Below are 14,077 nucleotides of genomic sequence, written 5' to 3' on the forward strand. Positions count from 1 at the left end.
TGTAATTTTTATATAGTTTTTATTATTATAATAATATAATGTATATATATAAATATGTTTTCATTATTTTACTTTTTTGTTTATAACTATCTAACAAATTATTTTATTTCATAGTAAATATATCTATAAATTTTAATTATTAACAAAAAAAATGTTTTTTTATTTAAATTTTTAATTTTTTTATAAGAAAAACTTATTGAAATTAATTTAAAAAAATACAGATTTTGTTTGCAAATTTTTTTCTCTTTATTTTTGTCAATAATTTGAAGGTTTTCATTATTTTTTTTAATTTTATTATTTAATAATATTTTGGTAAATTTAATTTCAATAATTCTTAGATAGTCTAAGGCGTATTTTAGTAGAATCTACTCATCATAATTATATTATTATTTTGATGGTTTGTTTTTTTTGCTTAATACATATTTTTTAATTTATTTTAAGTAAGTCTTTTTATTAGGTTTTTTTCCGTTTTTATTTTTACTGGTTTATGCTAAGAATTAATAAATTAATTTTTACATAAAATTAATACATTACATTCGGTAAAAAAAATGATTTTGTGGTGTTGAAATTTTGTTGTTGTTGTTTGGCATGCAAGAATTTTTAGATTTATTTTGAATTATATTTTTCTTATTGGAGATTTAATTTTTTTTTATTTTATATTTTAAATCTTATGGAAGTATATTTTCTATTTTTTGTATGTTTTATTATAACTTTGTAATTTGTTTGGTTTTAAAAATAGTTTTATTTTGTTGTTGTAGTTGCAGTTTGTGTGCTTTGTGTATAGACATTTTTTTGTTTTTTGAATTTAAAAGTTAACGTTTTACACATTTATTTGAAATGTTTCCCTTTGGAGTTTTGGATTGGCACGTATCCGTGGTGAGTTTTGTGATTTTTTCTCACCATTATCTGAGAATCTTGCTGGAGGATTTATATGGTCCTGATAATTTGGATAATTCGATATGCTAAAAAAGAAGAAGAAAAATAAAAATTTTATTAAATCGATAGAAACTATATGAATATATTTTAAAAAACTTTGAAACACATGCAACGAATTCTTTTTGTATTGAAAGAGACAAAAGTTTAGTTATAGAAAAATACGAAAACAGCCAAAGCAATGTTATTTTTGTATGATAAAAAGCGATAAAATAGCATTTTAAATAAAAGAAATAAACAATAAAAGAATAAGAATGGAAAAATATTAATGAGATGATATCAAAGCAACAGTACCATGACAATGATAAATGTTTTAGTTACAGATGATGCGGAATTTTCTTGTCTAAACAGCAATGGTTCACTTTCTGGAAAAATCAAATAAAAAGCATCATTAATCTGGTATTGTTGCTCAGATAGCCTTATACACTACAAAGTAAATATTTTTAAAAGAAAAATTGAAAATTTAAGTACAAAATTCTAAAATAGTTTATTTTGTTATGAATAAAAGTTTTAAACATTTCATGCTAATTATATAAATATATTTTTCTATGGGAGTGATGAGTTTATTTTTGTATTATTCAATTTTTTGAACTTGAGATATTGTAACAAATAAAATATTTTGTAATACAGTTTTCAGCTGTTTTTGGAAAATGAAAGATCTTATTTCATCTCTTCTTATAAACATAAACTGAATTAATTACTTTTGAATGTATTGTCAAGTGGATAAAATAACCCCCGAAAGGAGATGGCCAATTTGTCTATGGAGCCTTGGCTCAGGGCGTATATCTTTTATATGAAATCTAAATCATAATCTTACGTGCTATACTTTTTGAAAAAAGCTTTATTCCTTTTATAGTTAGTTTTATGAAAGTCAATATCTATAAAGTCAAAAGTACGCAGGTGATGAGTTCCGCCTCGGTAATTCAAATGTATCTACACAAGATAGCAAAAAAAGGGCGTCAATTTCACCATTAATGAGTTGATGAAGAAATATTAAGTCATTCCTAACACGCCTCTTATGGAGAGATTCCATTTAAAGAAGCAGAATATACAATATTTATAGGGAGGCAGATCATAAGGATCATCCCAAGTAAGAGCCTTTAGAGCAAATCGAATGAAATTATGTTGAATTGATTCAATACGTTTTCTATGAATTCCGTAATGGGGAGTCCATACCTGCGAAGCTTATGCAAGATGATTACGAACATGAAAATTATAGAAAGAAAGAGTAACAAAAGGATCATTGAACTCCTTTGCCCAGCGTTTTATAAAACCAAGCATAGATCTTGACTTATTGACAATAAAACTAATGTCATGTGTAAATTCTAAGTTCAAACAGAAATGAACACCTAAATCTTTAATTGTGGAGACGCGACGGAGTTTTTGATATTACATCAACAACAACAGACAATAACCAAAAACACTACCGATTCGTATTTTAGTAAAAGTTATCGTCTGGCATTTTAAAGGGTTGAGGGTAAGGCTATTTTTACCACACCAAAATGTGAAGCTATCAATGTCGGCTTGTAAAAGGATACGATCATGGGTAGATTTTATTATCTTAACAATTTTCACGTCATAAGCAAAAATAAAACTTCATTTAAGGGTAGACATGACGATACGTCGATAATAGACAAGATGAATAGAAATGGAACTAAATGGCTACCCTGGGGAACACCAGATTGAGCAACATAAGGTTCAGAATGACAATTTCTAATGCTAATGATTTTATGCGAGTTAAGAAAAATGGTGGAAAACCAACAGTTTGGAGTTTAAATAAAATGATTACATGGCTAAGTTGGTCAAAAGCTTTAGAAAACTCAGTGCATACAATTCATAACCTTGTTCTAAAGCGTTTGAACATATATTTGAGAATGTGAGGTTCAACTTTTTTCACAAAACCATGTTGCCGTTCACAAATGAGATTTTTACTAAAAAGTTGTTTACAACTTGTTCAAACTATTTAGGAATGCAAGAAAGCTTTGCAATGGGCCTGTAGTTTGTTATATCCACCCTGTTACCTTTCTTGAAAATTCGTGTTAGAAATGACTTCTTCCATATACTGGGAAATTTGCCTGTTTTTAGACAAAGTTTGGATAAGAACGTAAGGGGTTCAATTAAAGCATTACTACACTTTCTTAATATTATCGGGGGAATACCATCGGGACCGGCTGAGCAGTCATCTTTCAACGCTGATAAAAAATTAAGGATCGTACTTTGTAGCATAGGGATGTGACTACAGCTAGTTTGCGAAAAGGAGTGAAAATTATGAAAATACAGTTCATCAACTTCTTCACGGCTATTAACAATTGATTCACGGAAATTTGTTGCGAAAGCGTTAAAGACATCAATAGTTTTATCTAATGGATGGTTCTTGTAAGTGAAGTTAACTGGAAAGCCATCTGACGCAATTCTTTCATGTACCTACCAACGGTAGTTAATGTAAGTATATCTTGATTTCTTAAAGGGTAGATTTTTTCTTAAAAATTAGTAAGGATCTTATAAAAATTCGAAACTGCTTCGTCAATGTTAACCTAATGCATCAGCAATTTCAGAAATGGTCAAATCTTCAGACAACAACTGGAAATTAGCTCTTCTGAAGTCAAAACTATATAAGCAATCAAAGGTATTACTGTGTTCAGTAAGGTTATTACTTAAGTCAAGAAAAATGTCCAAGGGGGGATGAAATTTATCAATATTAGTAATTCCTGACCACGATTCTAGAACAAGACTTCTAACAGCGTCAGAAGAAAATACTAAATCGAGAATTCGATTTTTTGAGTTTTTAATACAGCTTTTTCGCTGTAAGTCAGTAAGAAGGATTTTATCGAGAAGAGATTGTTCCAATTGTGAAGGAGAAAGAGAGGCTTCAAGGCAGGGTTCGTCTTGGGAAGGAATCCCGTCAATGTGTGGTAAATTAAAATCACCTAGAAGTAAAATATTGGAGTCCAAAAAGGACAAACTGATAACAAATTCTAACGCCAAGGAGAGTTCGCTATAAACAGACTATTACCCTTTAGAACTAATATAAACTTTTAAAATGAAAATAGTCTTAGTCTGTAGTCTGTACCATTATGTGTACACAGACCAGTTCAATTGATAGTTCAAACGGAAAAGATACAGAAGACGAGAAATGTGTATTTTCTTACTTCCACCTAAATCCTTTGCATTTCCAACATGACAATTGTTTCTGTAAACTTCAAACTCTTCACTAAAAAGTTCTTCGTCGGAAAAGCTTGAATTAAGTCAAGATTCTGTCAAAACGAATACGTCGTGTGGGAATGATTGGGAGTTAAGAAAAATGTCAGCAGTCTTGCTACGAAGTTCCCTTAGGTTTTGGTAGAAGAGAGCAAGCCTGTTAAGTTTTTTGACTTGGTTTTCAAAGAAACGCCTTGTTTTTGACTTTGTGTAAATTATTTGACTTAAGTCTCTGCGGGCCGTATTTTTGTGTTGCAAAAAAAATCGAGGAACGTGGGACTCGTTTAAAGGAAGAAACAAAATATTTGGTTTACTGAACTTAGTTCACCTAATGGATGAGCTGGAAGGTATGCTCTTGGTAGATTTCAAGTCCAATTATCTCAAAAACCCCACTATAAATAAATAAACTAGGTGGCGCAACAGTTCGTTGAAAACTAGGTCCTAGTGACTTACAACTCTCAACCAAGTCTGTGTGCATTAATGTTGTCAGGAATGAAGGGGACCTACAGTTTTAACCCAAATCCGAACGAATCATGACAAGAATTACTCTTGGAAGATTTGTCAAAATTAGATGACACAGATGAAAGGATTGAACCCAAGACCTCTTGCATGACAGTTCAACGCACTAACCATCATACCACGTTCACAAAATCCCTACAGAAAAATTTAAAAATATTTGGCAGATAGTTAAGGCTAAACGTAAGCTTTCATTCAATACTAGTCTCATAGGTGTGCGCCTTGAGCCAAAAAATGGATCACCTACTATTCCTTATTGACGAATTGCGAAATGCCATTATTATTCGTCAGCTTAAATTTGGCCTGTTAAAATTGGATTTAAATATGATGAAATTCACATTCAGTATTTTGAAAAATGGGAAAAATTCCGAGGAAAATTTTTTCCCGATGTCTTCCAATGTAATGTTGGAAATGAATCTCTTAGTAAGTAATGTTGGAAATGAACCAAAGTTCATCACTAAAACTCAACAAGAAGTCCTAGACATAACTCTTCTCTCCGATACTATACACCATATGCTCTTGGACTGGAAAGTATCCAAAGAACACTCGTTCTCTGAACATAGATATATTCAGGTCAATATCAATGTGGATGAAAACCCTAGTCCATTGGGTTTTCGAAATTATCGGAAAGCTGACTAGCCTTCATACAGGAACTAATTGCAAAGTTTACTAAAACCTGGACTATCTAGTCCCTACTCTAACACTAACGAACTTGACAACAAAGTCAATGACCTCACCTTAGCTATGAACAGATCGCTAGAAATGTCTTGTCCACTTATAAGAGGAAAGAGGAAACCACAATGGTGGGCTTCAGAGCTTGACTCGGTCAGAAAAGAATTCAGGAAAACACTTCTTCCAATACAACATACCGACAAAATCTGATCACAAGAGACAAGCTACAATGGGCTCTCAACAGCTTCAAACCATTTAAATATGCAGGACCAGACAAAATAATACCAGCCAAGCTTCTGAGATAATTGCACCAATCCTTGAGGAAATTTTTACCAGCTGTCTTTACCTGGTCCATATTCCCTCGGCATGGATGATTTTATACCCAAAGCAGGTAAATGATCTCAAGTCTATCCTAAAGATCTACGACCTATAAGTCTAACATCATTCCTTCTTTAGATCTTGGAGAGATTGATTGATATCCATTTAAGGTCAAGTATTGATACAAGACTTCTGTCTTCGTCTCAACATGCCTGCTGTAAAGTTAAACCAATTGAAACAGCGTTACACACTTTAGTACGCACCGCCGAATATTCGCTCCATCATAAAGAGTTCACTATGGTTGCTTTCCTTGACATCGAATTTGCCTTTAACAACATGGACACATCAGCACTATCATGTTTGCTTCGGGAGTTAATTCATTTAACGCTGACTAGCAGAATAATTAACTCAAAACTGAGCAATTCTTCTGGCAGACAATTCGTTAGTAAAGGGACACTGCAAGGTGATGTTCACGTCTCCACTGGAACCTAGTCTGGTTGCGGAGGGTTTCAGAGTGATCGCATATGCGGGCGACGGTGCTCTAGAAGTTTTAGGAAAGCATCTTCATACCTTAAAAGAACTTTTACAAAATGCCTTAGAAAGACTAATACTTTGGGCTGATCGATGTCGACTGGGTAGTCCGGTCAACTTAGACAATTGAAATAACAAAAATTCCGACAGAGCCAAATTTTGGTGGAGACCTTGAGTTTACCCTAAGGAATAAAAATTGAAAAATCCCCATCAATCCCATGCGAGCTTAAAAAGTTATTCGGGGTCAAAGGTCAATATTTTAGGTTTTTTGGATTTTTCTCAAAAACGGTAAGTTTTATGACAAAAATACCTCAGACCGAATTTGTAAATCTCGAAATTCTCTACAAAAATGGTCCTTATATTTTTTTCTAAGTATCACCGTTCCTAAGATATCGCGATTGTAAGAGTTATGTTCCAAATAATATGCACATATTTGCCCCATATATAAATATTCGTGTCGTTCTTATACCTGCTTCTTTTATTGTTAAACGTTCTGTGCCAGTGAATATACGTATTTATTAGAAGCGTTGACTATTAGAGGTTGTGTTAATCAATATTTTTAAAAAATGTAACAATTTTGTTTTATTTGCAAGAAACTTTTGTCTGAAGATGAAACTGTTGTGGTTAGTCGTGGAATGCAAACTTTAATCGATGCAAGTGTTGCGAGAAATGATGAGTTTATTGAGTATTTAAGAAGTGAAAAGTCCGTCACAATACACGTGGATTGCAGAAAAGCATACACCCGGAAAAGTTCAATCTCTGCAGCAAAAAGACAACGGGAAAATGAAGAAGCCAGTAGTTCAAAAGTAAGTCCACCTCGTACTAGAGCGCGAGTAAGCGAATCCAGCTTTTGTTTAAAAAAAAACTGTTTATTTTGTCGTGATGAAGCAGATGAAGAGGCTGAGAAAAAGAAACCGCAGAGTCTTCGAAAAAATATTTACAAAGTTTCTACACTTAACTTTAAAGAATCCCTTTTGAAATTAGCTAAAGATCGTTCTGATGACGTATCAAAAGCTGTCATTGCATGTATTAATTTTGAGTATGATTTAATAGCTTCTGATGCTAAATACCATGACAGTTGTTACAAATCTTTCCTGAGACCTAATACTGGCGATAAAATTGGGCGCTGCTTATATTGTCGATGGAGGATATCTACTACATCATGTTCCATCATGTAACCTTCAACGTTATTTTTGAAAAATATGTTCAGTATTTATATAGACATTATAGTCATTCATTGACGGTAGTATTTGATGGCTATAGTGACACAACAAAGAATATTAAAGCTGCAGAACAACGTCGTCGAACTACTAAAACATCCTCGATTTCCCATATGATCTTTGATGAAGGTTCCACCAAACCAACAACAGTTTTTTGGTAACATTAATAATAAATCTCGTTTCATTTCCATGTTAAGTAAAAAATTGACAGCTGGAAATGTTGAAGTGAAACAAGCTCAGAATGACACAGATGTCCTCATAATTGAAACAGCAATAGAAAAATTTAATGCAACAAACACAAAAATTGTAGTGAGCGAAGATGTTGATTTGTTGGTACTACTTATTGCAAGGACTCCAATTGATAAAATGATTTACTTCCTAAAACCTGGAAAGGCTCAAAAGCGAACAGAAATATATTCTTCAAAAAGTTTAACAGCTTATCCAAAATGCCAAAATTATATATTATTTTTACATGCAATAACCGGCTGCTATACTACATCGGCAATGTACAGAAGGGGAAAAACTTCAGTATTAAAATTATTTGAAAAAAAAAACGATTTAATTGATTGCGCAAAAGTAGTTACGGATATTAATTCTCCACTTCAAACAATAATCACGATAGGAACTCGCTTTCTTCTTGTTGTTTATGGAGCTCCAAAAAAATAGGTTGCATTGATAAGTATACAGATATTTAACCTTTGTCAAAAATACACGAAATAACAAGCAAGTACAACAATCTTGTCTTCCTCCAACATCGGCATCTGCTATTCAACACTTGTATCGAGTGTACTATCAAGTTCAGACGTGGCAAGGCAATCAACTGAACCCTGAAGACTGGGGTTGGAAATTTATAAATAATATTTTGGAACCGATTCGAACTTTACACCACCCTGCTCCAGACAAACTTCTTAATACTATTTTTTGCAATTGCAAGAAAGGTTGTAGTGCCAAATGCGGCTGTAGAAAAGTCGGGTTAGAGTGTTCTCCAGCGTGTACCAATTGCCAAGGTCTGTCTTGCTCAAATGTTCAATTGAATACAACAGAGGGAGATTCATGTGATTTTGATGAAGAAACAACTGATAAATTTGAACAATTTATGAACATCCAGCAAGAGGAAGAAGAAGAAAAAGAAATTGGAGAAGACATGATAGTTGATTATGAGTATGAAGAGTATGAATCAGATTGAAATATCAGAAGAAACCAGGACGACAATTAAATTCAGTAACCAAAATCAACATTAATAATCATCATACAGTTAAATAAGTACATATTATCTCTCAAAATAACATCATAATGGTTTGTGGAATAGGCCTACCGGGGAAACCACTTTAAAAAAAACGCACCGAGTGCACTACCTCACAGGTGGTGTGGAAATGTGTGCATATTATGTTGAACATAACTCTTACAAACGCGATATATCGGGAACGGTGATACTTAGAAAAAAAATATAAGGACCATTTTTGTAGAGAATATTGAGATTTAAAAATTCGGTCTGAGGTATTTTTGTCATAAAACTTACCGTTTTTGAGAAAAATCCAAAAAACCTAAAATGTTGACCTTTGACCCCGAATAACTTTTTAAGCTCGCATGGGATTGATGGGGACTTTTCAATTTTTATTCCTTAGGGTAAACCCAAGGTCTCCACCAAAATTTGGCTCTGTCGGAATTTTTGTTATTTGACCACTATTTTTATGTCTAAATTGACAGGACTATGGGTGTCAAACCACACAAAACCGATTTCGTCTTATTTTTCAGGAGATACAAAATTCCGTTTATCAACCCTGCCTTTATTACATGAACCCAATCAAAATTCTCAGGCGAGGCTGAATACCTGGGTCTTATTTTAGATAAAAAGCTAATTTGGAAACGCAGTGTACAGGAAAGAGTCAAAAAAGCTACTGTAGCCCAATTTTAATGTACGGTGTAGCAGTATGGCACGACCCCATCTGCGGGACTCCTAACTCTACCTAACATCTCTTGACATATTTATCAAACACATAGCTGCAAGCTCTGTTGTTCGCCTCAAGGCTTCGTCGCAGTGGATTAACAACAACATTGGTCACTCTGCAATTCTTAGAAAACACTCCACGCATATAGGCGTATTTTTAAATGACTTGCAGAAGCCGCATGGACGAGGAAGAGGAGGAAGCAGTTCTTCACCTTCTCTGTACATGCCCTATGCTAGCTCAAAAACTGAAGAATTATTCTTTCTTAACGATCTAAATCATATTAGCATAATCAGCCTCTTACGTTTCGTAAGGCACTCAAATTGAGCTTAGCCTCAAGATTCATGTGGTATCACAATGGGCCAATAAACTGGGCTAAGAGTGTCCGTTTTCCATCATTAACAGCCATTTTAACTTAACCTAACCTAACCAATACTCCAATGTTAAACTAATAAGAAAAGCATTCAGCATTTATGGAACTGACATTTTATTTTTCTATTACATATGATGTCAGATTTTTGGTTAGATTAGTTTTTTAAATTTTATTTTTAAAATGTCAATTTTTGTTAAAAATAAAGTCAGAACGCAATAAGATTGGTAGAGAAATCATCAAACATATTTAAAATTTTGTTAATTATGCAAAGTTTTCCAATAAGAGTTTTCTAAGAGGTCTTAGAAAAATTAGTATTTTTTCAATAAAAATGAATGGATATTTATTTCAATCCATATATTTTATCTCAAACAAAGAAGATTTTAAACAATTTTGTAATGGCATAGTTTTCACTTGTCAAATGTAAAAATGACATGTTCATAAGTGACAGCTGTCAAAATCCTCTCATTGGAAAACTCTTTTCAAACAAAAAATATGAAGCTCATCAAATTCAACTAAAACCCAATATTTAAGCGAATTAATTACAACATCAATTGATTATTAATTATTATTTTTAAATTTAATTTAACATGCAAACTAGATATTCAACATCGCTTACCATATCTTACCTAAAAGTGGTTTCTTCGTTGTGGCTAGAGTACCCACTGGAGCTGCGTACGTGTCGCTTTGGCACATTTGCCGCCGACTTTCCTGATTTACGAGTTGAAAACGGCGGTTTCGATTTGCGTGACATACTTGTAGGTGTTGTCTCTGATGATGAAGACGTTTCTTCTTGTGGATCTTTTTAGAGATTAGAATTAAATAAAAAATAAAAATGCATTTAGATTTTAAGGCAACTCAATAATATTTTTGAAACTCACCCCTCTGCGGTCTATATTTGGCCGAATTGACGGCGCGAGAGCTAACGTCGTTGTCTGACTCGGAGCCGAGTGTGTCATATTCTGTAATTGGTATGTGAAGTGTTAGGATTTTCCTAACTTCGGAATCTGTTGAACCTGGATTGTCCGATTCTAAAAAGTTTAGTACGATTTGATGGGCGATTTTTTGTTGCAAGATGACATTCGATATGTTTTTGGCAGGATGATCATGGATAGGGAGAGGGGTTTTTTTAGTATCGGATCAGGTTTTTTTTTTCGTTGGTAAGAGGGGGATTTTTTTTGAAGGAGGTTTTGCAAGAGGAGCATTTTTGACACATGTATGATGTATGAAGTGTGGTGTATTTCGTTTTGTGTATGAGATGTTGAGATTGATGTTGCAAAATGAGTTAGTTAGGTTAGGATGAGAAAATATAATGATGTTGATGATGATTTCATGAATGATTATGGTGTTTAAAAAATTTCGATAAATAGAAAATAATCAACAGGCCTTAAAGCTAAGGATGGGGCTGTAGAAGGACACTTATAGCATAGATTTGAAATTACCTTGGCTCTCTGAGTGTGGATCACGCAGGCGTCCACCTTTTCGTCGGACTTTCGTGTATTCTGGCTCTTTAGTCTATTAAAAATCAAATTTTGTAAGTTTTTACATTGATGGGTACATTTTGAGTTTGAAAACTTACATGATAACTATCGGGCTTAACATCATGATATACAAAAGACCCCCGAACTGAGTGATAAGGCCCACTATAAACATTTCCACTATACGAACTTTCGCTGTAGGTTTGTTTGTTTAGTTGAAAAGTCGCATAGGGGCAAATGTCCTCGATGTATTCGTTGCCTTCGGCTTTAAAGCTGCCAGAATCGTTGGAATTTGAATTTCGATTACCAGGGTTACAACGCACAGCTAGATATTGCTGATCCCGGTTTTGTTTGTTTTGTAAATTGGCCAATGATGGGGATTCTGCCATGGAAGATGGTGGTACACGAGCTTGACTATTTAGTTCTATATCGAAGAAAATTTGGTTAGATTTTATTCCAAGGCCAAGCTAATAAAAAACTTACTTCTCTTTCGAATGAGAAGAACAACTCCAACTAAAGCTAAGAGGATTAACATTGATAGACACAGTGGAAGTAGAACTTTGAAATTAGCATAGAATGGGCTGTCACTCATGTGGGATACAGGATTTGAATGATCAGTGTTGTAAAGAACTGCAAAAGAAAAAGAAATGTTTTATTAAACAAATTGAGGTCTAAGTTAGGAACTTTGAGGCATACCTCCTTGGGGAGAGAGTGTTGTAAAGTTGTACACAGCTGTTGTAGATCCAGCATTATTGTGGGCAGTGACTTTGAGTTGGTATTTAGTTCCTGGATTTAGGTCGCTTACGGTGAATATCCGCTCTGTCGGTGCTATGTGGTTTGACACAACGTTCCATTGGGATCTGAAAATTATAAAACGGTTAAATTTGTTTCCTGATTTGGTTGAACTATTTGTTTCTTTAAGGGATATCCAGATAAACGGATATCCAAACAAACATTGAATATCCTGACAAATCCGTCTTACTGTTTCATACATGGAAACACTGTTATCCGAGCTCTTTAAAAGCTTTATTGAATGTCTCTTTATTTAGGCCGAAAATGTATTTTACTGTTGGGTATCCTAAATTCATTCTTGGATATCAGAATTGTCAGAAGTTATCTGGAAAAATGTACCTAAGAAGATTTCGGTGTTGAAAATCTTAATGGATCCAAATAGGTTGAATAGAAAACATCGGATATCCGCTTTAGCCGATGTTATCCGGAACGGATTTGTGGATCGAATTTAGTTGATGAACTTTTTATAATGTTAGATATACTGAAAATATCAGTGTAGCTGGTTTGGATAACAAAAATATCAATTATTCTGAGTCGTGTGAAAGGTTTTTATTCATCCAATTAATTTAGAAAGATTTGTTACTCACGTGAGAAAGTCCTTACCACTAGATTATTTATTAAATATCGAATATTTAAACTGTCTCAAGTTATCCGGAATAAAGGATAACTTGAGACAATTTGAAATGAGTACCCCTGGTGAGTAAATCAGACTCCGATAACAAACCTTGAAGTTATTCGAAATGAATTGGTCTTAGTGTTGATACACTATTGAACAAAAGATAACCGAATTTTCCAGACTTATCCGAACAAAATGTCTCTACTGAATTCAAACAGATGCATTTGTTTTTCTCTACTTTTTTTAATAATAAATATTATCGGATACCAAAAATAAACCCGGATAATCTAAAAAAATTAAAAATATCCCAAAAATATTAGCTGTCAACTCGACTTACCTTCCATACTGTCTTGATTCAATCATAAAATACAATATACCACATCCCCCATCGCCCCAAGAGTCCAGCCAGCACGTCACACTCGTTGAGTTGTTAGTTATCATCTGGGAGTGTTTCGGTTGCACGGGAGGATTCCCCTTCGTAAAAGAATTCACTATATCACACGGCAGCCCGGTCCCAATTTTGTTGTAAGCCGTAATGTACAGCTGATATCTTGTGCCGCACCACAGATTGCTCAACAAGTGTGAGTTAGTCTTCGAATCGATTTGCAACTCCTCCCAGTCTCCATTGTCTCTCTTGAAGTTAATGACATACCCCAAAACCGGACTGCCTCCATGACTATTGTCAACCCACTCCAAATGCAAGCTATCCGTGTAGGTATTGACTACGGTCAAATTCGGTGGCTCTGGTGGCACTTTGATGATCAAACTGTAGACAATTTCATCCTTGCCCCAGGTGTTCTCCACACTGCAGGTGTAGTTGCCTGCATCGGTACTCTGACAGTCTCTTATGAAGAGCGTTCCATTCTTGGCAATGGTCTTGCGGGAGTTGGTTTCCATAGAATGCCCGTCTTGTCGCCAAATAGTCACCGGAGCTGGAGCCCCAACCTTTCGACACGGCAAAACAAGATTCTCCTTCCATGGCGTTACAATTCTCTGGCTAAACGACACAATCCTGGCAGGGACCTTGTTGTTCGGCGGGACTGTGACAACTTGAGTTTTTTCACCTTCACCCGTTTTCGTCGACGCTGTCAACCAGAATTGATACGTCGCTGCCTCTTGCTGTCGTTGGGTTTCATGCATCTCGACAAAGGGCCCGAGTAGTCGTTTATGAGTTCCTTCCTCGTGACCACCCTCCAGCACTGACATATAGAATGTGTATCCCGTCTGTAAAAATACAAGAAAGACAAAAATAGTATGAAATTCATCCAGAGCCAACATCCTTCTTCGTTTTCTCGTTTCTTACGATATCTCCATTGGGAAATTCTGGTGGCAACCAAGAGATTATTATTTTTGTATTTGATGCTGGTATGGCTTTAATGTCCTGCGGTGCAGACGGAACTGTGTAAGAAAAAAGTGGAAAAGCAGTCGTCGAAGGATAAATACACAATCAAGTTTCAAGTTGAGTTAATGTATATCGTGTGTAATAA

At 34.4% G+C, this 14,077-nt stretch overlaps 1 protein-coding gene across 5 annotated transcripts in view; it reads right to left on the reverse strand.

The window, feature by feature from the left end:
• Positions 1-727: 727 nt before the first annotated feature.
• Positions 728-14,077, reverse strand: part of LOC129946247 (cell adhesion molecule Dscam2) — a 209,739-nt gene continuing 196,389 nt past the window's right edge. For 2 of the 5 annotated variants that reach the window (XM_056056371.1, XM_056056370.1), the window contains exons 25-33: positions 13,894-13,988; positions 12,928-13,814; positions 11,879-12,042; positions 11,666-11,812; positions 11,284-11,606; positions 11,147-11,219; positions 10,586-10,735; positions 10,334-10,505; positions 728-962 (exon numbers count right to left, since the gene is read on the reverse strand). In XM_056056371.1, coding sequence (XP_055912346.1) covers positions 821-962; positions 10,334-10,505; positions 10,586-10,735; positions 11,147-11,219; positions 11,284-11,606; positions 11,666-11,812; positions 11,879-12,042; positions 12,928-13,814; positions 13,894-13,988 — 2,153 coding nt within the window. In that variant the 3' untranslated portion in view covers positions 728-820. Of the gene's footprint in view, positions 963-10,323; positions 10,506-10,585; positions 10,736-11,146; positions 11,220-11,283; positions 11,607-11,665; positions 11,813-11,878; positions 12,043-12,927; positions 13,815-13,893; positions 13,989-14,077 lie in introns of all 5 variants that reach the window. The other 3 variants (XM_056056373.1, XM_056056372.1, XM_056056374.1) reach the window with 3 other exon arrangements.

The sequence above is a fragment of the Eupeodes corollae genome, chromosome 2 (assembly GCF_945859685.1).
Source record: "Eupeodes corollae chromosome 2, idEupCoro1.1, whole genome shotgun sequence".
NCBI classification, from domain to species: domain Eukaryota; kingdom Metazoa; phylum Arthropoda; class Insecta; order Diptera; family Syrphidae; genus Eupeodes; species Eupeodes corollae.